Source organism: Muntiacus reevesi, chromosome 3 (genome assembly GCF_963930625.1).
Source record: "Muntiacus reevesi chromosome 3, mMunRee1.1, whole genome shotgun sequence".
Taxonomy (NCBI): Eukaryota; Metazoa; Chordata; class Mammalia; order Artiodactyla; family Cervidae; genus Muntiacus; species Muntiacus reevesi.
The window spans coordinates 252637369-252661054 of NC_089251.1; the positions used below are offsets into that span (position 1 = coordinate 252637369).

General features: G+C 38.9%; 1 protein-coding gene and 1 pseudogene across 4 annotated transcripts in view; one reads left to right on the plus strand and one right to left on the minus strand.

The window, feature by feature from the left end:
* The window catches only part of ZNF385B (zinc finger protein 385B), a 335112-nt gene that overhangs the window by 203408 nt on the left and 108018 nt on the right, over nt 1-23686 (minus strand). Inside the window, exon 1 of one of the 4 annotated variants that reach the window (XM_065931861.1) lies at nt 12327-12433. The exons of the other annotated variants lie outside the window; for them this stretch is intronic. Within the exon in view, the coding sequence (XP_065787933.1) occupies nt 12327-12336 (10 nt within the window). The 5' untranslated portion in view covers nt 12337-12433. Of the gene's footprint in view, nt 1-12326; nt 12434-23686 lie in introns of those variants that run through there. 4 annotated transcript variants of the gene reach the window in all.
* On the plus strand, nt 15060-16676 carry LOC136162958 (phosphatidylinositol 4-kinase beta-like; annotated as a pseudogene).

The window sequence follows — 23686 nt, forward strand, 5'->3', positions numbered from 1 at the left end:
ATTTTGCTCCATTAATCCAAAGCTCCAGGTTTAGGACACTCATCTTTAGAGAAGTTTTGCTTGACAAATAGCAAATTATATTCAGGGGCACTCACAAAGAATAACATATATGAGAGAAGGTGACATACATTATTCAAAATAAGGGATGCTTGAAGACAAATGAAAGCCCAACTGATAGATACTGCTAAATGTTAAAAGGATAACATGATATCCTTCCTGCTTGAGCTTGGTGCAAAGGCTTTGGGGTTTTATTGTTGAAAGAGGAACCCTGTTACAAGCTGTCATTTTGAGAGTGACATTCTGCTGCTTTCAGTCTTTTGGCTCTATCAGTAACTCGCATTTATTCCACACATGGTGTCTATTTCATTGCCTTTATCAGAAGTAGAAGAAAAACAAATCAATAAGGTAGATAGGTGAGAAATCAAGACACAAAAACCTCTGTGGTTATCAATATAACATTGTGAATTTTCTTTGACTTGATGTGTCATCACAGTACAAGACTTGGCTGACTGATAGTTAAACCCTTCCCTGTCTTACTAGAGAGTTAAGAGGCATTAAATCCACTAGACAACTGATAAAGTCATACTTAGAAACAAGTAAGAATTGGTTAAAGCAAACGAGCAGAATACCAGTTATCTTCAGCATCAAAATGTCAAACATTTGGAAACAATACCTATTGATTCCCCTTTGCCACTGACATTTACTCAAGGATGAAAACACAAATATACACACAGTGATTTAGCTGCATAATATACAACAAAGACATAGACTTGCTTAAATTATTTTGACTGTAATATCTTCAGAGTACATGTTTTATCCCAAGATTTTTTTTTACCATTTGAGGAAAATCTGGCAAAAGGGTCAAATTATACAGGTTTTCTGCAGTTAGGTAACTAACACAGGATAAAATTATTTAGTATTGTTATTAATTTTATTGCAATATAATTGACATATAGCATCATTTTAGTTTTCAGTATACAACATAATGATTCAATATTTGTAAGTATCAACTTTTTAATAAATATTATGTAAGTTATATTTTGAAACACTATGTTCATTAATGTGTTTTTAGGTGAAGGACCTCCATCTATTAATAAATGTAAAGCAATGTAACGGTTAATCTTTAAAAAAAAAAAAAGCTACTCAACAAACACACTAACAAAAGTCCAAAAAAGTTAATAAACATAGAGAAAATAAAATATTTGTACTTTTTTAGGTTAATAATTGGGCATATTGTTTTCCATTATAGGTACATTGCCTTAAATGTGGCTGAAGGAAAGTGCACCGAGTGTAATATTTTAAAATGTAGCTAATGCATACTATAAAAATAAGTTTATCCTCTTTCCCAAACTCATGGACACACTATATTATACAGCCCACATAAAGCACTCAACCCCCTTCATCACACGAGTACAAAAATAAAACTAAAGTCCCAATAAGACAGCCCCTGAGACTGCTCTTTGTAAGAACTTCAAATATGATCTTTAAACCTATAGGCTGATAAAGGAAGATGTGAATGCTGCTCTGTAGGGGCCTCCTAGGTCTTCAAGGGCGAAAGCATCAGCAGGGTACCACATGGATAGGTTGGTGTTAGAGTAGGAACTGAGATGTGAACCCACCCCTGTGAATACTGTGGGGAACCTGAAGAAGGCTGTCCTCCTCACGGGAAGTGGCTAACACTAGTTTCTCTTCTCTTTATTGGGGACATTTTTAAAAAGTATGGGAAAAGAGTTAGGAAGCAATGAAAAACATTTCATAGGAGTGTTCCTTTCAATCATTTAGAAAAAAAGGAAGAGCCTCACTGAGCATGCCCAAACTGTACTGCCAGAAAAAAGTTTAGATTAAAACTAAAATTCTGAGCTTCTTTTTTACAACATGTTAGAGGATCAGCTAACCTTGGCTTAGACCGAGCATTTTAAGGTATAGATTTGGAAACATGACAAAGGCTGTGACCAATATTGCTAGAGAGTCCAAGGTTAAACTGGTAAAATATAAAAATAAAGCCAACCATCATTAGGGCATTTTTTTAAAAATTATGTGGTTTCATTTTTCAATTTCAATGAGTATTTTTCCAGAGTACAGGTATATGTTATTCATATAAAATACATGTTCAGTGATCTCCAAAACTGTACTTTCTACTGAGCCTCCTAATTCAGAGTCACGTGGTTTATCCTAAAACAGTGTTAACACTGTGCCTGGACCTGTTTCATGTATGTTTCAAAGAGCTGAGCAGTTTGTGCCCATGGATTCTGGGAAATGCTGCTTTTACAAGTGAGTGCTATGGGATTTCTATTAAATAAAAGCACAAGTTACTAACAGAGAGGCTTTAAAGGACTTGCCTGAGCAGCCAGGAAACTAGACGTTATGGTTATTATGGCAACTCTCATAGATACTCTCATCCAAAACAGTGGAATTGTTTGCTAGGCCCACAGCCCTTGACACTGTGCCATTTGCAGGTATTTGCATATTTGCTTCCCACTAGATGAGCAGTACTCTGAACACTAAGATATTTTCTTAATTTCTCAATTGCTACATATACTAGCATATAGTAGATACACAGAACTTATTTTTTAAATGAATGAACACCACCACTAAATAGTGTACCAGAAACACCTCACTTATTTATTTGGTAAACTCAACAGTTCAGAGTTCAGCAAAGCACCAGAAACTGTCTCCTATCCCTACCTCCAAAAGCATCAGAAGATTAATAATTCTTAAGAGAATTCCTAACATCTCAAATAGTTAGTTTAGAATAATAACTGAGGCATATACTCCTTAAGGGCAGGAACCTATTTTTCTTTGCTTACCCTGATATCCTCAGGGCCTTTAAGGAGCATAATAAATGCTCAGTAAAAATGTATTGGGTGAATGACTACAATAATGGTTATCTCTTTCCTAAATGCATATAAGAATGAAAATAATACAATTCAAAACAAGGATCTGGAACTGTTATGGACACGCACTGCTGTGATACATGTCTCTTGACACTGTAGAATACCAGTAGGCCATGAAAAAGCATGATCAGGAATGCAAAAACATGACAGGTTGGGATTATTTCTTTTTAGGGGCAAACAGATCTCAGTCCCTCACTAGTCCCTCACTAGTCCACTGCTGCATAGCACAATAATTTACATGTGCATTAAGGATTCCAAGTTAACATAAAATTTTAAAAGTCAATCAATGTCTGGAACATTAAAGAAAGCACAGAGGAATATGATACAGTAAAGGAAAATTCCCATAAGTTGCTATTTAAATTAAATACTGGGTGGGGAAGATGTTCTGAAATGAGTTCAGATGACCATGTGTACTGCTTGTTCTATGCTTGCAGATCTTTTCTCCGTTTGTTGCCCATTCTGTGTGGGGAAAAAGAGAGTCAGACATTGGAGACACTGGAATATTCTTTCCTTGTGTGCTTTCTAGCAGTGGCTTCCTTCTATGCTATCCACTCTCACCGAGCTGTCTCCCTTTCTGTCTCCAACTTATCCCACCAAATTTAGACACCTTCATTACCTCCCCTTCCTCTTCAAGAATGCAGACACTTACAGTTGGTCAGCAGGAATCCTGACATCTACTGTTGACTCCTTAAACCTTTACCACTCCTGTGCAAACAGGTCCCTTGCTCAATTCTTTTTGAAAATATCAACTGATTACACTTTCAGTGTTCAATCAGAATTTTTTGATTGATACACTATGGTCCATCTTTCTTTGTATGAGACTTAGATCAAATATATTAGGCACAAGTCAATTATCAAAGCAAATTGTCCCTATTTCCACCTACCATATGAAAGTACTCCAAAAGGCTCAAAAGACAACATGTGATCAGCAAGGCAAGCATTCTCTCATTTCAACAATATCTCTGCTAGTGAACAAATCCAGACTGGCCTGTGTGACTTCCCCACATTGGCCAAGGCCACTTTAACCTTCCTAAAGGGATGGAAAATAATTGATGATTCTCTAAGTTATTTTGAAATATTTCCATGGAAAGAAACAGAGAAATGAACATGAGTAAGAGGAAACAAAGACAGTTTTAACAGAGAAATATAATGGATCTGGTTCAGCTAAATTTCAAGCAGACTACAGAGGAAGACCTTGGATTTGGTGATGTAAGGGATAAAGTAAGGGGCATTTTATGACCTCCCACCATAGGTAGACTGAAGCCTTGGGTGAGGGCTTTTACCTGCCCTACCTGGAACATAGTTAATAGTAAGCATAGAAACTGGATGGGAAGAAGAACTGGATTGAGTGCTAATTGCAACTTTCTTGGATTGAAACATTTTGGTTAGGTCACTTTGGCTCTCTTATCTGAAACAGAGATCATGAAAAAGCCTTATTAATTCCTCATGATGCTGTGGTTCCAAATATGTGAAGATTATTCTAACTTCTTGGGGATGACACTTTTAGAAGTCTAGGTTTGGGGAAATTTCACTAGTCACTCCTCAAAAGGGCTATATTAAGATCTCACTATTTCTGCCAAAATATTTGCCTCCTACTATCTTGATAACTCTCAGATTCTTCCATTGGAATGGCAGTAAGTAGACTGAAGATAATTCTACATGGATTAGAGAATATCTGTTGGGCACCAGAACTTCCATGCTGTTACATATGTATTCTTAAATCAACTTTGAAGTCTAATGGCTTTTTAAAATCAAGCTTCTCCCAAAATCCTCTTGGGAATATGATTTTTAAAGCATATGGATACAGACTCTGACCCAATATATTTTAAATAAGGCTCTTTGATTTGTCACATGCTTTTGAAATATGGCGTTTGCCTACCTGTTCTGTCTAGCTCCCTGAAAGCTAGGAAGACTCTTAAATAATTGTATCTTCAGTGTTCTCTGAATTTCACTGCTAGTGGACTATCTCTGTCAGATAAACATGATGTCTACCTAAAGCATTCTCTGATCCTCACACTTGTGTTTTCTGCTGTCAAAGCCAAGAATTACAAAGCCAGTCTCTGGAATGTAAAACACTGCTACATGACTGTTCTATATTAGAGGACTTCTCTCACAGAAAAGTGGAAACATGGGTGACAAGATCAATTACCTTAAAAGACAGTGAAAGTGAAAGTTGCTCAGTCATGTCTGACTCTTTGAGACCCTATGGGCTATACAGTTTATGGAATTCTCCAGGCCAGAATACTGGAGTGGGTAGCCTTTCCCTTCTCCAGGGGATCTTTCCAACCCAGGAATCGAATCCAGGTCCCCCGCATTGCAGGCAGATTCTTCACCAGCTGAGTCATAAGGGAAGCCCAAGAATACTGGAGTGCGTAGCATATCCCTTCTCCAGGGGGTCTTCGACCCACCCCCACCTTAAAAGAAGTTAAACTGAAAGGCAAGGGGGACTGTATGTGCATTTCCAAATTGCTCATATAGCCTATCTCACCACATCAGAATCTCTACAATGATAGCCTTCTTCTTTCTCCATCGGCTGTCCATCTGTAGAGGTGAGTATTAGTCTTGCAACATAAAAGCAAGGTAACCTGGGAATAAGGTCAGCAGGTGAAAATTTTAACAGATCACAAAAGCAGGACAACTCTACTTTGGAAAGAGGGAACAGAGACAAAAGAGAGAAGAGAGAAGGGAGAGAGAACGGATTGTAGATCCTCCTTTAAAGGAAACAAAAATCTTCCACTGAGTTATACCAGTGCAGAAATTCACCCAACACTGCATGAATTCTCAAGTTTGATTCTCACTGGCTGATTCTATATCCTTTCAACTAACTTCTCTATCCTATAATTCCACACATGTTAATGAATACTTAAAAGCAAATGCCACACAGAGAAAGGGAATGATGATTTTCCACGTAAAAATGAAATCACAAACAGACCTGAATTCCAAATATACTGAGTTCTACTGGTATTAGTGGAAATAAAACAATGACTTTACAACTGAGTAAGTCCAATGTAGTATTTAAAAAGAAAACATATCTCAACAGAACTGACAGACCAGTGAATCTTTCTACATTTAATAGACTATATTAGTATCTAGAGATGTTAATGTTTAGTTTAGGAAAGGACTGCCTCTGAGTAAAACAGAAAAACAGTTTAATTTAGATTCTATTTTGTTTGGATTTATGTCAATGGGTGTGGTCACTGGTTTAAAGGAAAAACCAGAAGTTTAGCTTTTTTTTATATTATTAACATTTGTCCCAGAAAGACTACTATATATTTTATGGATGATGATACTTCTATCTCCCAAATTTAAAAATTGCTTTCTATAATAATTTTAAAAGACAGTGATTGACATAAAAAGGCACAACACATAAAGTTATAGCTACTAATTGGCATGCACTTATTCCCTAGGCAATGTGCCGAAGGTTTTATGTACATTAATTCGATTAATCCTTATGATACTGGAATTCCACAAGGTGGGCATTGTACTTCAAGTTAGCTAAAGACAAATGAAGTGAAGGTGTCAGTCGCTCAGTCATGTCTGACTCTTTGGGACCCCATGGACTGGAGCCCGCCAGGCTCCTCTGTCCATGGGATTCTCCAGGCAAGAGTGTTAGAGTGGGCAGCCATTCCCTTCTCCAGGGGATCTTCCCAACCCAGGGATCTTCCCAATCCAGGGATTGAACCCAGTTCTCCTGCATGGCAGTAGGTTCTTTCCAGTCTGAGCCACCAGGGAAGCTCAAAGACAAGGAAACAGAGGCTTAAAGAGGGTATGCAATTTGCCAAGGGTCACAGAACAAAGAGATGGAGCCGGAATTCAAATCCAAGCACATTTTGTTCTTTTTTCTCTTCTTTTTTTTTTCATAATTAACAAGAATAAAAGCTACAACAAATAACTATATTTGACTTACTAGAACATAAATACTACTTTCAAATATAAGTACTAAGCCAGACTTTGCCAACAAAGGTCCGTATAGTCGAAGCTATGATTTCCTAGTAGTCATGTATGGATATGAGAACTGGACCATCATAAAGAAAGCTGGCCACTGAAGAATTGATGCTTTTGAACTGTGATGTTGGAAAAGACTCTTGAGAGTCCCTTGAACTGCAAGGAGATCCAACCAGTTAATCCTAAAGAAAATCAATCCTAAATATTTATTGGAAGGCCTGATGCTGAAGCTGAAGCTCCAATACTTTGACCACTTGACACAAAGAGCTGAGTCATTAGAAAAGACCCTGATGCTGGAAAAGATTGAAGGCGGAAAGAAAAGGGGAAGACAGAGGATGAGATGATTGGATGGCATCACCGACTCCATGGGCATTAGTTTGAGCAAGCTCTGGGAGTTGGTGATGGACAGGGAAGCCTGGAGTGCTGTAGTCCATGGGGTTGCAAAGTGTGGAATACGACTGAGCAACTAAACTGAACTAAGCCAGACACAAGTTACATTATACTAAAGAAAAAAAGAAAAGAAAAAACTATACAGTAAAATTGACACTCTGTAGGCTTATGGAGGCCTTTGAGATCTTCACCTAGGGCACTGTGTCTCTAGACATTTTTTTTTTTCATTTTCCCCCTGTTTAATGAGTCTTCTTTACAATGATGTCTTTAATGGGGTGCTCCATGAAATTTTAATGCCACAGATATACTGCATGTCTGTTTATGTACTATATTAATACTTCATAAAGATAGTACTTTTTTTTTACTTTTTTGCTTCAGAGAATGAATTTTTGCCCCTTGGCGAGCAATGAGAATGCTTAATCTAGAGGTTATATCTGTTTATCCCAAATCTTTAACCCACTAGCTATTACTTAGCATTGCATGGGGTTAGGGTTTTAAATTTTTAGCTTGAAGTTTTTCAGTGAGCTAAAATGCAAACTCATAGACTATGTTGAGCCATTTGTACTATAATGTGAATAGAAGAGCAGAAAGCCAAAATATACAACGGAGAAAAGATAATCCCCGTTGCTGGGAAAACTGGTCAATCACCTGGAAAAGAATGAAACTAGAAAACTTTCTAACACCATATACAAAAACAAGCAAAACAGATTAAAGGTCTAAATGTAAGACCAGAAACTATAAAACTTAGAGGAAAACATAGGCAGAACACTCTCTGACAGAAATAACAGCAAGATCCGCTATGACCCACCTCCCAGAGTAATGTTGAATTAAACACAAAAATAAACAAACGGGACCTAATTAAACTTAAAACTTTTTTGCACAATGAGGGAAGGTGTAAAGCAAGGTGTAAAGACAGTCTTCAGAATGGGAGAAAATAACAGCAAATGAAACAACTGACAAAGAATTAATCTCCAAAATACACAAGCAGCAGCTCAATACCAGAAAAACAAATGACCTAATCAAAGAATGGGCCAAAGAACTAAACAGACATTTCTCTAAAGAAGATATACAGACAACCAACACATGAAAAGATGCTCAACATCACTCATTATCAGAGAAATGCAAATCAAAACCACAATTAGGTACCATCTCACATAGGTCAGAATGGCTGCCATCAAAAAGTCAACAAACAATAAATGCTGGAGAGGGTGTGGAGAAAAGGGAACCCTCTTACACTGTTGGTGGGAATGCAAACTAGTACAGCCACTATGGAGAACAGTGTGGAGATGCCTTAAAAAACTGGAAATAGAACTGCCATATGACCCAGTAATTCCACTGCTGGGCATAAACACACTGAGGAAACCAGAATTGATAGACACCTGTACCTCAATGTTCATTGCAGCACTGTTTACAATAGCTAGAACATGGAAGCAACCTAGATATCCACCAGCAGACAAATGGATAAGGAAGTTGTGGTACATATACATAATGGAATATTACTCAGCTATATAAAAGAACATATTTGAGTCAGTTCTAATTAGGTGGAGAAACTGAAGCCTATTATACAGAGTGAAGTAAGTCAGAAACAGATACACCAATGCAGTATATCAACACATGTATATGGAATTTAAAAGACGGTAATGATGACCCTATATGCAAGACAGCAAAAGAGACACAAATATAAAGAACAGACTTTTGGACTATGTGGGAAAAGGCAAGGGTGGGATGATATGAGCGAATAGCATTGAAACATGTATTTTACCATATGTAAAATGGATGACCAGAGCAGGTTTGATACATGAAGCAGAGCACTCAAAGCTGGTGGCTCTGGGACAACCCAGAGGGATGGGGTAGGGAGGGCTGTGGGTGGGGGGTTCAGGATGGCGGGGACACCTGTATACCCATGGCTGATTCATGTCGATGCATGGTGCAAACCACCACCATATCGTAAAGTAAGTAACCTCCAACTAAAAAAAAAAAAATTTTTTTTTTTATTTTTTAAAAGAAAAACAGAAAGCCAGTCTGATAGGGGAAAGGTGAATGTAAGGGTCCCTCCTTACTGGAGTAGGGGTGGGAGGCGGGTGGGCGGTCGGGGAGCGGAGGGGAGATAGAGAGCCTCTGGTGCTGGAATGTCTCTGTCACCACTGAGCTTCAGTGCAGTCCTATTGAACTTGTTAACATGAAGTAGGTCCTTTAAGAAGAGATACTAGCTTCCATTCATGATGAACAAGAAATCTTAGTCATAGCCACCTTAGTGACCGTCACCTTATTGATTAATGTGTAAATATTAGGTTTCCTGCCTGAGAAGAATTTTCTCTTTGGTCCCATTCAGGCCTGTTTGCATTTTCCCAGCTGCTACGTGGCCAGGAACAAGAAAGTTTGTGTAATGTTCCAAAGAAACCGCTCGACACCATGGCTCATTTTAACCCAGGTATGAATAGGAGGCAGAGATGAATTCACAAATACTTCTTTCACATGCACTGTCAAATATAACTTTTCACTCCCAGAGGCCAAAATGGCCTTAACCATTGAAGTAATTATAGCTCACAACTATAATTTAGACCGAGTTCTGGTTGACTCTACATTCACACAGGAAAATAATTCACTTGTCTTGTTGGAACACTGCAGTAAATAGCTATATAAAACCTATATAGTTTCAGCAACCCTAGACACTTTGGTGAATCTAAATAGAAATCAATGGTTGATAATTTAATAAGACAATAAAAATAGTTATCTACCATTTATTGGTTGCCAACTTAAAGGCTAAAATGCTATACTTGATCCTTTATAAATACTACTGATTTAATTCTTCCTATGAGATAAACATTTGTATTGTCATTTACAGAGGAAATGAGTTCAGAAAGGATGGATGATTTTCCTTGAACCACTTACCAAGTGAGGGAAGACGTCAAACCTCTGCAATCTGAAGCTCATGCTTTGCCACTTTAGCCACAGTGAAATTATGTCAGTGAAATGACAGAAAGATTCACATCTGCAAACTTAATATCCAATCAATGGAGGAATCTTGGGCAAGTGAAGAGGTAATCCAGTACTTTGGCCACCTCATGTGAAGAGTTGACTCATTGGAAGAGACCCTGATGCTGGGAGGGATTGGGGGCAGGAGGAGAAGGGGACGACAGAGGATGAGATGGCTGGATGGCATCACCGACTCGATGAGCATGAGTTTGAGTAAACTCCGGGAGTGATGGACAGTCTGGTGATGGACAGGAGTAAACTCCGGGAGTTGGTGATGGACAGTAAACTCCTGGCGTGCTGCGATTCATGGGGTTGCAAAGAGTCGGACACGACTGAGCGACTGAACTGAACTGAACTGAACTGAAGAGGTAATGAATACTGCTGTATAATATGTTTTGAGATTTTGCATGTGAGAAGCTACTTGTGCAGATGATTTCAAATGAAGTATCATTTAAAAAAAATAAACGTCTTTAAGACAGATATTGGTCAGAATTTTCTGACTTTGAGGGTTGTAAAACATACACTTGTATATATGTTTACCCTTGTAAATGAGGAACAAGATGGTGGCTATTTCACAGAGACACAGGTACACTTCCCAGAGACCGGGACAGTTGTCCTAAATGGTCTGTATCACCTGCTCCCTGTTCATGGCATGGGACCGTATGATTTAAAGGACTGGTCACGTGAAAGGATGGTCCTTGTTTAAAATTTTCAGTATACGCTACGTGTTGTATTAGAGTCTCTGACAAGACAGGATAATGAAAACTAGGAAGGCAGAAATGGAATTGTAAAAAAACAGTCAGGCTCTAAGAAATAATTTTATGGAGGAGGATACTCAGTGATTAGAAGCCATGTTAATGAGCCAGAACTCAAACTTAGGTCTCTTAATTCCTAGACCAGTAATTTTTCATAATAGCACACCGTTACCAAGTAGAATAATAAATAGGCTTGAAATTATAGCAAAAATTGACCTAAATATACATCATCAATTATAAGCTTCTCCATGCAGACTGACCTAATTAAATAATTTAAACACATGGACAACAAAGCAGAAATATAATTTATCTTTTAAACTACTAACATGATTATGCTTACTATGTTCCAAATGGATAATCAAACATCCCCATATAGTGATATTATGAGTAGCTCCAAAACAAAGGCTGAAATTGTTCTCAAATGTGAAGTAATGTGTGCAACTGGTCAAAGTATAACCACTGCAATAAAAGATGTTTTCACTTAATTTCCTGGAGATTTCAGATGTTTGTTTAGCTTTTATTAACTGGAAAATTCCTCTACTCATTGTACACTTACTGACATATTCTATTAGGAAAATGTTTGTTTTCAAAAAAATAATCCAAGCCACAAAATTCAGCCAGTATTTCACAATATTAACTTGACAATAAAGTATTTTATCAATAAAACGTTTTTAAAATGTTTATGTAGCCACTAATGAAATTCTTACTTAATTATGTTCCTCTGAGAAAGCTTCCTATATCAGATCTTTAAAAGATTTTGCTAGATTTCTCTTAAGACTAATGCATGCAAATGCTATATTTTAAAATATATTGTATAAGATATAACTATGAACATTACTAAAGAAATGCAGCATACAAACTTTACCTTTTCAATGTTCTATTACTTAAAACTAATTTTATAGCTGAGAGTCTAGGCATTTTCCATATATTTTAAACATTAATAAAATAATCATGTAGAATCATCCCTTTCTAGAAGACTCATCATAGCATTTTAACAACATATGGAAGTTCAACATATTTTTAAACCAGAAATCATGTTAGCACTTAGTTCACGAAGAGTCAGTGTCTATAACAACTATTGATTAAACCCCCAAATGTTGTGCTTATCTTAATAGAAGGAAAAACATACAGTTATGTGAGTCATGACTACTTCCTTAACTTAGACACACATTTACAACATTATTCTAAATTGTCAAACCTCATCATCCCAAATCCTAGGATGACAGATAATACTAATCATGGCATTGCTCAGTACTATATGAAATCTGTACAAATCTGGAAAATTTCAGCTAAAACCAAGTATACCTCCATATGTATTTCCTATCACTTTCAAACAAAACCATCATTTGTAAGTCTTGTTACTTACCTAGAAGCATGTTTCTCAGCAGTAGTCAATTCAGGCAGTCTGAAAACTCTGTATAATAAAGGTATCAAGAGCTGAGAAGTATGTTAGCCTGCCACAGGTTTTATTACAGTGAGGGTGGGAGCCCTCACAAACTCTTCCTTGTACCCTAAGCCTCCTGGAATACTGGACTGACTCCACTCACTCGCTGTGGACCTTGGTTGAAACTAACAAACAATGCAGAGACTGTCAGTAGATGCTGCCTCCTCAGCCCACAGAGCCAAAAAAAATTATGGAAAAGTAGGTTATTTCACTGGAGTTGGAGATGTAAATTTTGAATTGATCATACTGTTTCTTTAAAATTCCGAGTAGCATTTTCTACTAAATTAACAAATAAAACAAGTGAAACTCATGCAAACAAGCTTATAAAATCATATTTAAAAAACCTAACAACCCAATTTTCCCCCAATGTTTTTTTTTAAATTTAAAATATATTTAACTCTAAACTAAAAAGAAATTCTGCTGCAAAATAAGCTCTGTATAATATACATGTTTTTAGGGAAGACTGTATATTAAAATTATATCACTCATCAAGGATCAGAGAATGCAAATATTTTTATTATTTGGTGTTATGAGCTTGAGCCTCCAATGAGGTTTCAGTTTCACAAAGAATTGTTTGTTTGATTCCAATACAAAGATAATTATTTCTGAAATAGGTTTCTCCTGAGAGAACAAACCTTACAGTTTTAAAGCAATAAGGATATTGCAGTGCATATTTAACAAAGGAATATCTCATTTCTTTGTGTTTTTCTACTGGCTGGGAATTAACAATCTAAAAGGAGAAAAATCTAACTGACCTCAAAGGAAGAATACATAGCATGCCAGCTAACACTAAAGCCAGTAAGTTGAATGTGATTTCTGAGACGATGTTTTTTAAAGTAGAAAATAAAACAACACATCTAAATATCACATATTTTAGCAATTGTTTTTAAATTATCCTGCAGCAGATATTTCTTTTTACATATTATAATGTCAGTGTACAGAAATTAAACTATGTATACCTTTCTGGGATCTAGATCCTTGAGCAGAACATTTTCCTGGTATTCATTCATGTTTCTGTATTTCCCTATTAAAGATAATTTTGGGATTCAACTTTTACATGATCAGCTACTTTTATTTTGATTAAAATAGGCTGAAACGTTTAAGAAAAATGAGAATCTGAGAAAGAGGTAAATGGGAAACTAATCTAGGAACAAAGGGAACAAAAGGAGAGAGGTGGTCAAGGATGATGATGATGATAAAACAGACCAACATCTGGGGTTTTTCGGTCATTGTAAAATGTAGGCCTTGCATATATCAAATATATATATTTGGATGTAGTGACCTGAAGGATTATGCATATAAATTCGCATATGGGGTAAACCAAGTTTCAATAGGGACAGGTGTACGCATGTGTGTATGTTTACACTAATAAACGTTTTTCTATAAATGTGGAAGGAAGCCTCTCTCCCTGCCCTTGACACCCCATTCACTTTTACCTAGTGGTTGTCACACTTGAGTGACATCAGAATCCCCTGAAGGGCTTGTTAAAAACAGACTGCTGGGCCCTAGAGTCTCTGATTCAGTCTGTCCAGGGTGGGGCCTGAGAATTTATATTATAACAAATTCTCAGGCGATGCTGAAGTTTCTGGTCCTGGGACCACACTTTGAAAACCACTGCTTCAGCTCATTATGTTATCCTATAATCTAGCATGAAGAGATATCCAATGTAAATTGTTTATTACTGTATTACACAGATTCTAAGGGCTTCTTCACCCACACGTTTTCACAGCCCTGAATCAGGATGTGTCTATAATTAATCACAACTTACAGAAACTATGCAGAGGGCAGCACCCACAACGAGCAGTGTCAGTGTCTGCATGGACTTGGTCACAGCTGTTCATACTGTCTCTTCAGTTGAGTGATATCACTTTTGAATGATATCAAATGCTGAATTTGCCATTTAAAGTAATTTTTGTAAGCCAGTGCTTTAAAAAGCACACTGCGATTTGATTTTAAAAATAAGTCATTGCATACAAAGATGAAATACAAACAGGTGTAGTGTATGTACTTGTTATTGGTGAAGCAGATGTTAATCACTGGAGAAATGACAGCAACTTCAGACTTTCTTGGAAAGTAGCATTCCATTCCATTAGAGGATATAAGAATGGTAACCACTAGCGGAAGAAACTATGGTACATGTAATGTTTTGCCTATCACAGGCCCAGAAATGCAGCTGAAGCTAGACGGAATCACCAAATCCCTCTGAACAGAAATTTAAATGTGATTTGCTGGTGTGAATAATTCACAGGTCCAGAGGGAATCTCTTTAAAGCTCTGCATCATAGTTTATTGACAGTTGCTGTTGCTGTTCAGCCTACTCTTCAGACATGCACATTTCCACTCAGCAACACTTCGTGGGACAAAGCTACAGAAGCTGATCCTCTCAGATGAGCTGAAGCCCACTCACCGAAAGAGGGAGCTGCCCTCCTTGAGCCGGCCCCCGACACAGGGCTGCCTCCCTCTAAAAGGACTCACCAGCGCTCTAAGGCAGATGCCACTGCCAGCATAAGTCTCAGCAGCAATCTGAAATGAACAGCCAGTCACCCTAAAGTGGAGAATGAGGAAGAGGAGCTCTCCTCCAGCACTGAAAGTATTGATAATTCATTCACTTCCCCCATCAGACTGGCTCCTGAGCGAGAACTGCATCAAGTCCCTAATGGCGATTGGCAAGCAGCTGGCCACATTCCCCACCAAGGGGCAGAAGACACAGCGGCGGATCTCAGAGCTCTCCCTGCTCAACCACAAGCTCCCCGCCCGAGTCTGGCTGCCCACTGCCGGCTGTGACCACCACGTGGTCCGAGTGCCCCACACCCAGGTTGTCATCCTCAACTCTAAGGACAAGGCTCCCTACCTGATCTATGGGGAAGTCCTCCAATGTGAAAACTTTGACACCACTAGTGTCCCCGCCTGGATCCCCGAGAACCGAATTCAGAGCACCCGGTCTGTACAGAACCTGCCTGAATGTGGCATCACCCACGAGTAGCGGGCAGGCAGCTTCAGCACTGTGCCCAACTATGACAACGGTGACGAGGCCTGGCCGGTGGAGGACACAGGCGAGCTGCAGGGGGCCTCCCTGAAGTGCACCCCAACACCTGTGACAACATCTCCCAGCTCTCCGCGGACAGCATCACCAGCCAGGAAAGCAAGGAGCCTGTGCTCATTGCAGCGGGTGACATCCGATAGCGCCTTTCGGAGCAGCTGGCTCACATCCCCACAGCCTGCAAACGAGACCCAGAAGACCCTTCCGCGGTTGCTCTCAAAGAGCCCTGGCAGGAAGAAGTGGTTAGAGAGGGTTTCCCCTATGGCCATATCCCCAATTGGACGCTCCTGTCAGTCATAGTCAAGTGTGGGGATGACCTTCGGCAGGAGCTGTTGGCCTTCCAGGGGTTAAAGCAATTGCAGTCCATTTGGGAACAGGAGTGAGTACCCCTGTGGATCGAGCCACATAAGATTCTTGTGATTTCGGCCGACAGTGGTCAACGCTGTCTCCATACCGCAGGTGAAGAAGCAGTCACAGCCCTCCCTGCTCGATGACTTCCTACAGGAGCGTGGCAGTCACACCACTGAGCATTCCTCGGTGCCCGGCGCAATTGCGTGCAGAGCTGTACTGGCTGCTGCTTGGTCTGCTACCTGCTGCAGGTCAAGGACGGACACAATGGAACACCCTGTTGGACGCAGAAGGCCACATCATCCACGTCGACTTTGGCTTCATCCTATCCAGCTCACCCCGAAACCTGGGCTTTGAGACATCAGCCTTTAAGGTGACCGCAGAGTCTGTGGACGTGATGCGCGGCCTGGATGGCGACATGTTCAACTACTACAAGATGTTGATGCTGCAGGGGCTGATCGCGGCTCGGAAACACAGGCATAAGGTGGTGCAGATCGTAGAGATCGTGCAGCAAGGCTCTCGGCTTCCTGGCTTCCATGGCTCCAGCACCACCTGCAACTTCAAGGGGAGGTTCCCTGGTGGAGGAGCAGCTCCCCGGTGGAGCAGACGGTGGGTGGCAGCATGCCGTCTCTCACCACCAAACTCCATGACGGCTTCAGTGCCTTATCAATGGCATCATGTTCCTCCCTCCTCAGGCCCAGTGCGATGGGGGGGGGCTCAGGGGACCCTCCCTGGGAAGGCCCGTGGAGAAACCCTAAGCCAGGAAGGCCCACCAACCCAGCAATCCACCAAGGGAAATGGAAGGCAAGACATATAAAGGATCATGTGCTAACCACAGAGCTTGCCAGGGCGGGTGGGGAGAGCCAGCTGTGGGGTCCAGACTGACTGGGGCTTCCTTGCCGCCACCCCAGCTGTGTCAGCATTACCCCCTGATGGACTCCAGGACTCACTGCCCTCGAGAGAACATAAGTGATAAACGTGGGGGACGCTGGGGCCTTGCTTCTCCCCACCAGGGTCCGAGAGGTTCTTTCCACAGGCCATCCTCTTCATGTATTCTGGGTCCCGGGAAGGAGAAGACAGTAGGTTCTTGGTACTTAGGACTTGATCCTGTGGTTGGCCTCTGGCCACGCTGCTGCCTGGCTGTCCGCCCCCAGGGACTGAGCCCTAGCCCGAGTTCCCCTGGGTAGGTGGGTTTGGCACAGGGTCCTGCACTTGCTGAGGGCCCCCACCCCAGAAGTGAGGAAGGGAATGATCACAGCCCCTCCAGTCTTAGGGTACTGGCCTAAGCCTCGGGGAATTCCTTGCCCTGATCCCTTCCCCACACCCAGAGAAATAGCTCTCAATTTTTTATTTTTAATTTTGTTTGAAATAAAGACTTTAGTTAGCCCCCCTCCCCCCAAAATTTTGTTTCCTAGTGATACATAAAGTAATGATGTGAATGGATACTCTAGACTTCCGTGGTGGTCCAGTAGGTACGACTCCACACTTCCACTGCAGGGGACACAAGTTCCATTTGCAGCTGGGGAAATTCCACATGCCAAGGAGTACAGTCAAAAAAAAATTAAGAAAATCTGAGGTTTGATAAAATGTGATATTATTTGGAAATAAAACAATTATTCTTGGGAGAAGCTATTTACAAATTAATGAATAAGTTGACTTAAAGCAGGTTTTTGTTGTTGTTATTCAAAATGTGGTGTGGAAAAACCTAAAGAACCACCCAGGATATCTGCTAAAAACACATATATCTGGGACTATCAGAGATCCACCGACTCAAGTATCTTTGGTATGAAGACTGACCATTTCACCTCTAAGCAAACAGCAATTTAATAAGAATAGAAATAGTGGAGGACTCTTAAATGTTTGTGGTAATAATGTATTTCTGAAAAGGAAGCTACCTTTGATTCCAAATCAATTACAATAAACCTTGCATATTGCCTAAATGAGTAAAGCTACATATGGATGCCTCTGTGACAGTTTATCTCCACAGGAACTTTTAAAAACTGAAACACCAAACTGCATACATATCTCAATGGTCCTTTGTGACGGCAGAAGAGAAAAAGCCAGAAGCAAAGGTGCATGCTCATCTGACCAGATGCAAAGCAAGTGATGCTTTATAGGAGGACATGATAAAAAAAAAGGATAAATACAAAGCAGCACCACATGTTCAATAAGATTCCAACCTCTGGCCCAGTACAGAGTAAGGTCTCTATATAAGCCTTGAGTGGTGTGAAGGATTTGAAAGAAATGATAAAATAACCAGGATGAAACTGACCAGCTGTTATGTTGCCAGTTGTAAAGCTGGTCACTAGTTGTAAAGCTAGTCACTGTAAAGTGAGCAGTTGTAAAGGTAGTGGAGGTGATGGAATCCCAGTTGAGCTATATCAAAATCTAAAAGATGATGCTGTGAAAATGCTGCACTCAATACGCCAGCAAATTTGGAAAACTCAGCAATGGTCTCAGGACTGGAAAAGGTCAGTTTTCATTCCAATCTCAAAAAAAGGCAATACCAAAGAATGTTCAAACTACTGCACAATTGCTCTCATCTCACATGCTAGCAAAGTAATTCTCAAAATTCTCCAAGTCAGGCTTCAATAGTACATGAACAGAGAACTTCCAGATGTTCAAGCTGGATTAAGAGAAGGCAGAAGAGCCAGTGATCCATTTGCCAACAGCCGTTGGATCACTGAAAAAGCAAGAGAGTTCAGAAAAATGTCTACTTGTGATTTATTGATTAGGCCAAAGCCATTGTGTGGGTCACAACAAACTGTGGAAAATTCTTAAAGAGACCAGACCACCTGACCTGCCTCCTGAGAAACCTGTATGCAGGTCAAGAAGCAACAGTTAGAACCAGACATGGAACAACGGACTGGTTCCAAATTGGGAAGGATACATCAAGGGTGTATGCTGTCACCCTGCTTATTTAACTTATATGCAGAGTATATCATGCGAAATGCCAGGCTGGATGAAGCACAAGCTGGAATAAGATTGCTGAGAGAAATATTAATAACCTCAGATACGCAGATGACACCACCTTTATAGCAGAAAGCAAGAGGAACTGAAGAGCCTCTTGATGGTGAAAGAGGAGAGTGAAAAAGTTGGCTTAAAACTCAACATTCAGAAAACTAGGGTCATGGCATCCAGTCCCATCACTTCATGAGAAATAGATGGGGAAACAATGGAAATGGTGAGAGACTTTATTTTGGGGGGCACCAAAATCCCTGTAGATGGTGACTGTAGCCATGAAATTAAAAGACGCTTGCTACTTGGAAGAAAAGCTAGGACCAACCTAGACAGCATATTAAAAAGCGGAGACATTGCTTTGCTGACAAAGGTCCGTCTAGTCAAAGCTATGGTTTTTCCAGTGGTCATGTACGGATGTGAGAGTTGGACTATAAAGAAAGTTGAGCACTGAAGAAAAGATGCTTTTGAACTGTGTTGTTGGAGAAGACTCTTGAGAGTCCCTTGGACTGCTGGGAGATCCAACCAGTCCATCCTAAAGGAAATCAGTCCTGAATATTCATTGGAAGGACTGATGCTGAGGCTGAAAGTCCAATACTTTGGCCACCTGATACGAAGAACTGACTCATTGGAAAAGACCCTGATGCTGGGAAAGATTTAAGGCAGGAGGAGAAGGGGACAACAGAGGATGAGAGGGTTGGATGGCATCACTGACTCGATGGACATGAGCAAGTTCCAGGAGTTGGTGATAGACAGGGTAGCCTGTCATGCTGCAGTCCATGGAGTCACAATGAGTTGGACACGACTGAGCAACTGAACTGAACTGAACTGAAAGTTGCCCAATATCAACGAGTCTATTTTCTCAATAAAAGAATAAAGGTATGGTTAGAGTAGATTTCTATGGTCCATCCTAGCTGTAAAATTATATAACATTTAAAAGCATTTAAAAGGGTGTGGCTCTTTCAGTTTTATTAAGAAAAAACCTTATAAAAGTGAATGACTGATGAATCCAAGATAAAAGACATTTGTGATGGTTTGAATGATGTCTTCTCCCAGTCCTCCATTCATATGTTAAAGATACTAATGCCCAGTTTCTCAAAATGTGATCTTATTTGGAGGCAGATTCTTTCCGGAGGTAATCAAGTTAAGATGAGGTTGCTAGGGTGGGCGTTCATCCGATACATCTGGTGTCTTTATTAAAACTGAGAAATTTGGATGCAGATTGGCACAGAGGGAGAATGTAGAGAGACAGGGAAAAGACAGCCGTCTGCCAGCCAAGGAGAGGTGCCTGAAATAGATCCTTCCCTCTGAGCTCTCAGAAGGCAGCCCGCTGAGACACCTTGAATTCAGAATTTCAGCCTCCAAGACTGTGACAGGGCCTATTTTTGTTGTTTAAGCCATCTAGTTTGTAGTACTTTATGACAGCAGGCCTAGCAAAACAAATGGGTACTGTTACTAGGTCCTTGATGCTAAGTACATGCTAACTTTTCAGAAGTTTGAGTAGTACTTGGGGTGCTATTTTTGAAAGTTAGAACTCAGATATTTTACATTTGTTCTTTCTTTAATGTTTCTTTCATCAGGTTGGTTGTGCATTTGTCTATTTAAGTAGATTTTAAGTAGTTATTTAGTCTTTTTTAATATATACTTGCTTTCCTCTAGTCCACTAATATTTGCTTCTGTCTTTATTAATGTCTGCTTCCTAACATCCTTTGACTAATTTTGATACATATTTTCTAGTTTGTAAGATGTATATATGCCTCATTTATTTTCAATTTTTTGTTTTTTAATATGAAATCCCGTTTAGGAGTACAATTTTTAATATTTTCTCTTTCATTAATGTTTAGATAATCTATCACTTTTAGTTTAGATCTTTCTCTTCTCTCTTTACTTGATGGTTAGTAGGACTGAGAGATAGAAATAACATGTTATCTTTTATTCTAGCTTTATTATTAATTAATTTAGCTTGGCCTTGGGACAGTCACTCATTTTCCATGGGCTTCTGTGATACTGCCTGTGTGGAATTAAACCAACTAAATATGATAATATTTGAGACCATAAATTGCTATACAAATTCAAGTCATTTAAGTCATTGTTTTAATTATTTTTGACCAACTCACTATTCACAAAGAAATTAGGACAACCCTGGGGATATCAGAATTGCTTAACTTTATAGTTTTAACTTCATTTCTGCTTGATGTATTAGTAATAATCTCTCAAACTGCTTGTAAGTTTATAATCTTCTGGAAAAATAGCAATAATTCAGCTATTAGCTCTATTTATATATATATATATATATATATATATATATATATTAGTTGATCAATTTCTTTGAAGGAGAGAAACCATTTTAAAGACTCACCTCCTGAAATAATCTGTCATTATCATTTAAGAGTGGGAACAAAACGAACTAGCATTACCTAAATTCAGCTATGTGTCAAGCACTTTCTTAGGTGTTTTACATTCAATTGTTTTAACAACAATTGCACAGATGAAGATGCTAAGAAAGCATAGGCAAACTGCCCAAGGTTATAGATCTGATCCAGTCCTTCCCAGCTCCCTCCCTGTAAAATGAGTCAGTAAAGACAGCAGAGTTAAACTAAAGTTTTTATCTAACAACTTTCAGAGAATGTAAAGTAGTTCCTTTTTTTAAAATTGAAAATATAAATCATGTTTAAGTAAAAGTAAATGTGGTTTTAAAGAGCAATGGTCCTTTTGTTTCTCTTTGAATCTTTTTTTCTTCAGAAGAGACTTTTAATTTTCCTTTTTGTTTCCTTTAGGGGAGAACAAAAGTATCTGAGAGCAATCATTTACTTTGAACTACACCATTATTTCAGAATTTCCTATCATGCTAAATATTAAGTTCATCTTATGTATTAATTCAAGAGTTCTTATATGTAGTATCTAAAATACATGTAAAATTCTTCAGTAGCATTCATCTTTAATATTTAGTTTTTTGCTTAAAACCACCTAGAGGCATTAACTACTATTATTTCTGATAAGATTATGCTTAACCAAGGAAAAATTGTAGCCTAATCAGCTTTGCAATTTTCTACAAGTACAGCTCTCTGTAGATGAAAGATCATTACTAACTAGACTGGCACTTATTTGAAAAGCATGAACATTTCCAGAATTATATGAGTTCTGAGTATCAGAATCCAGAATGTTCCCAGAAAAGAGAAATAAACAATAAGAAGAAATGATTAAAACTGCTGTATTAATGAAGATGTTCATTACACTATATATAATCACAAACACATAGAAACAGGCTAAAAGCTCAATAGCAGAGGAATGGTTGTGTTGATAGTGTGAAATATTACAAAATATATTCAGTGACATAGGAAAAGTTTCGCTATAAAACAAGTGGGAGAAAATATGTAGAGCTGGATGTTCAGTAGATGTCACACATGTAAATAAAAAAGCATATTGCATATGTATATGAATGTATATGTGCATATCTACAGAAACATGTCTAGAAGAAAATATCCCAAAATATGTTAAATACTGCAGGTTTACTGAAAATTTTACTTTTTTTCCTGTATTGTTACATTTTTGTACTAAACTGAAAGAAAAAAAAACCCTTCGTCTTAAACATTACAGTGGGAGGGATTTCACTACAAAATAAGAAAATTTATATAATTTCTAAAAATAGGGAGGCAGAACTAGCTAATTTAGATAATCTCACTTTAAAAATTTATAGTAAGTTAATGTCAAGAACTAGTTATGTTCTCAAGTTCCTTTTGGGTCTTAATGATCCTCTGATTCAACTGGAGTAAGGGCAAGCATAGGACTAAACACATGCAGAAGGCTCACCTTGATCACTGTAATAGTGCAAATGCATAGTAACTGGAGTGAAATAAATAAGAGAAAAGGGAATGAGGGTAATGGTAATACAATATTTATAAGAGGCTTGAATCATCAATTCCCAGAACTCCACAGTGATTTCATCTCTTGGTCTGTAATCTCTGCATCCATACAGATGAGTGTCAAGAGCCTGCACAGAGGTGATGGCAGGAATCCAGCCCATGGATAGTATGTAAGAATCACTTACATACATGAGTTCTTCCAAGGCATTAAATCTTTTTAACCACCATGGTAGCACTGCTATTTTTACTCCAGTGTTTAACTTATATGAAGGGAATGATTTATATGCCCTTAAAAAACATGGCCCTCATTAAGCTATTTATTCTCTATCAATGTCAACAGAAGACTTCCATGACAATATAGTGACATATAATAATTAACATGGTTCAGATATATCAGATCTCTGCACAACTGGACTCATCAAAAGAATTAATATCATTAATGATGATACCAGACAGAGCACCTGCTCCCCTCTCACATTAGATAGCAGATGTTCAAATAATACCACATAGATTTTCTTAAGCTGTATCCTGAGATCTGTCAAGGTTTTCACCATGGTTAAATCAGAAATGTCGCAACCTTTTCTTTTCATTAAAAAAAAATTATCTACCTACCTAATAGGTGCCCACCCAAAATAGCTTATTTTTATGTAAAGGCAGCTTGTCCTCTTAGAGGTGGAGTTTGCATGGGGCAACAAAATGCTCTGTCACTGTTGAGCCCATGTGAGTGATCACCAGCTGGGAACAATGTGTTTTTTCTAGTGTGCCTACAACATATATTTGGAAAGAGAAGGACAAGACCATAGAACTTTGGACAAGTTGAACAATTTTGAAATGAGATGATTGTTCAGCAAACAAAAAATGTATGGGTACATCTAACTTCAGGAGATGAAACCCAAAGGGATTTTAAGGTCTGTTCTCCATAACCATAGAATATAAATAAATAAATATCACCAATGTGCTTTGCTCTCTTTCAAGAGTTGCTTTCAGTTAGTGTTTGGAAGAAAGTGAAGTCGCTCAGTGAAAGAAAGTGAAGTCGCTCAGTCGTGTCCGACTTCTTGCAACCCCATGGACTGT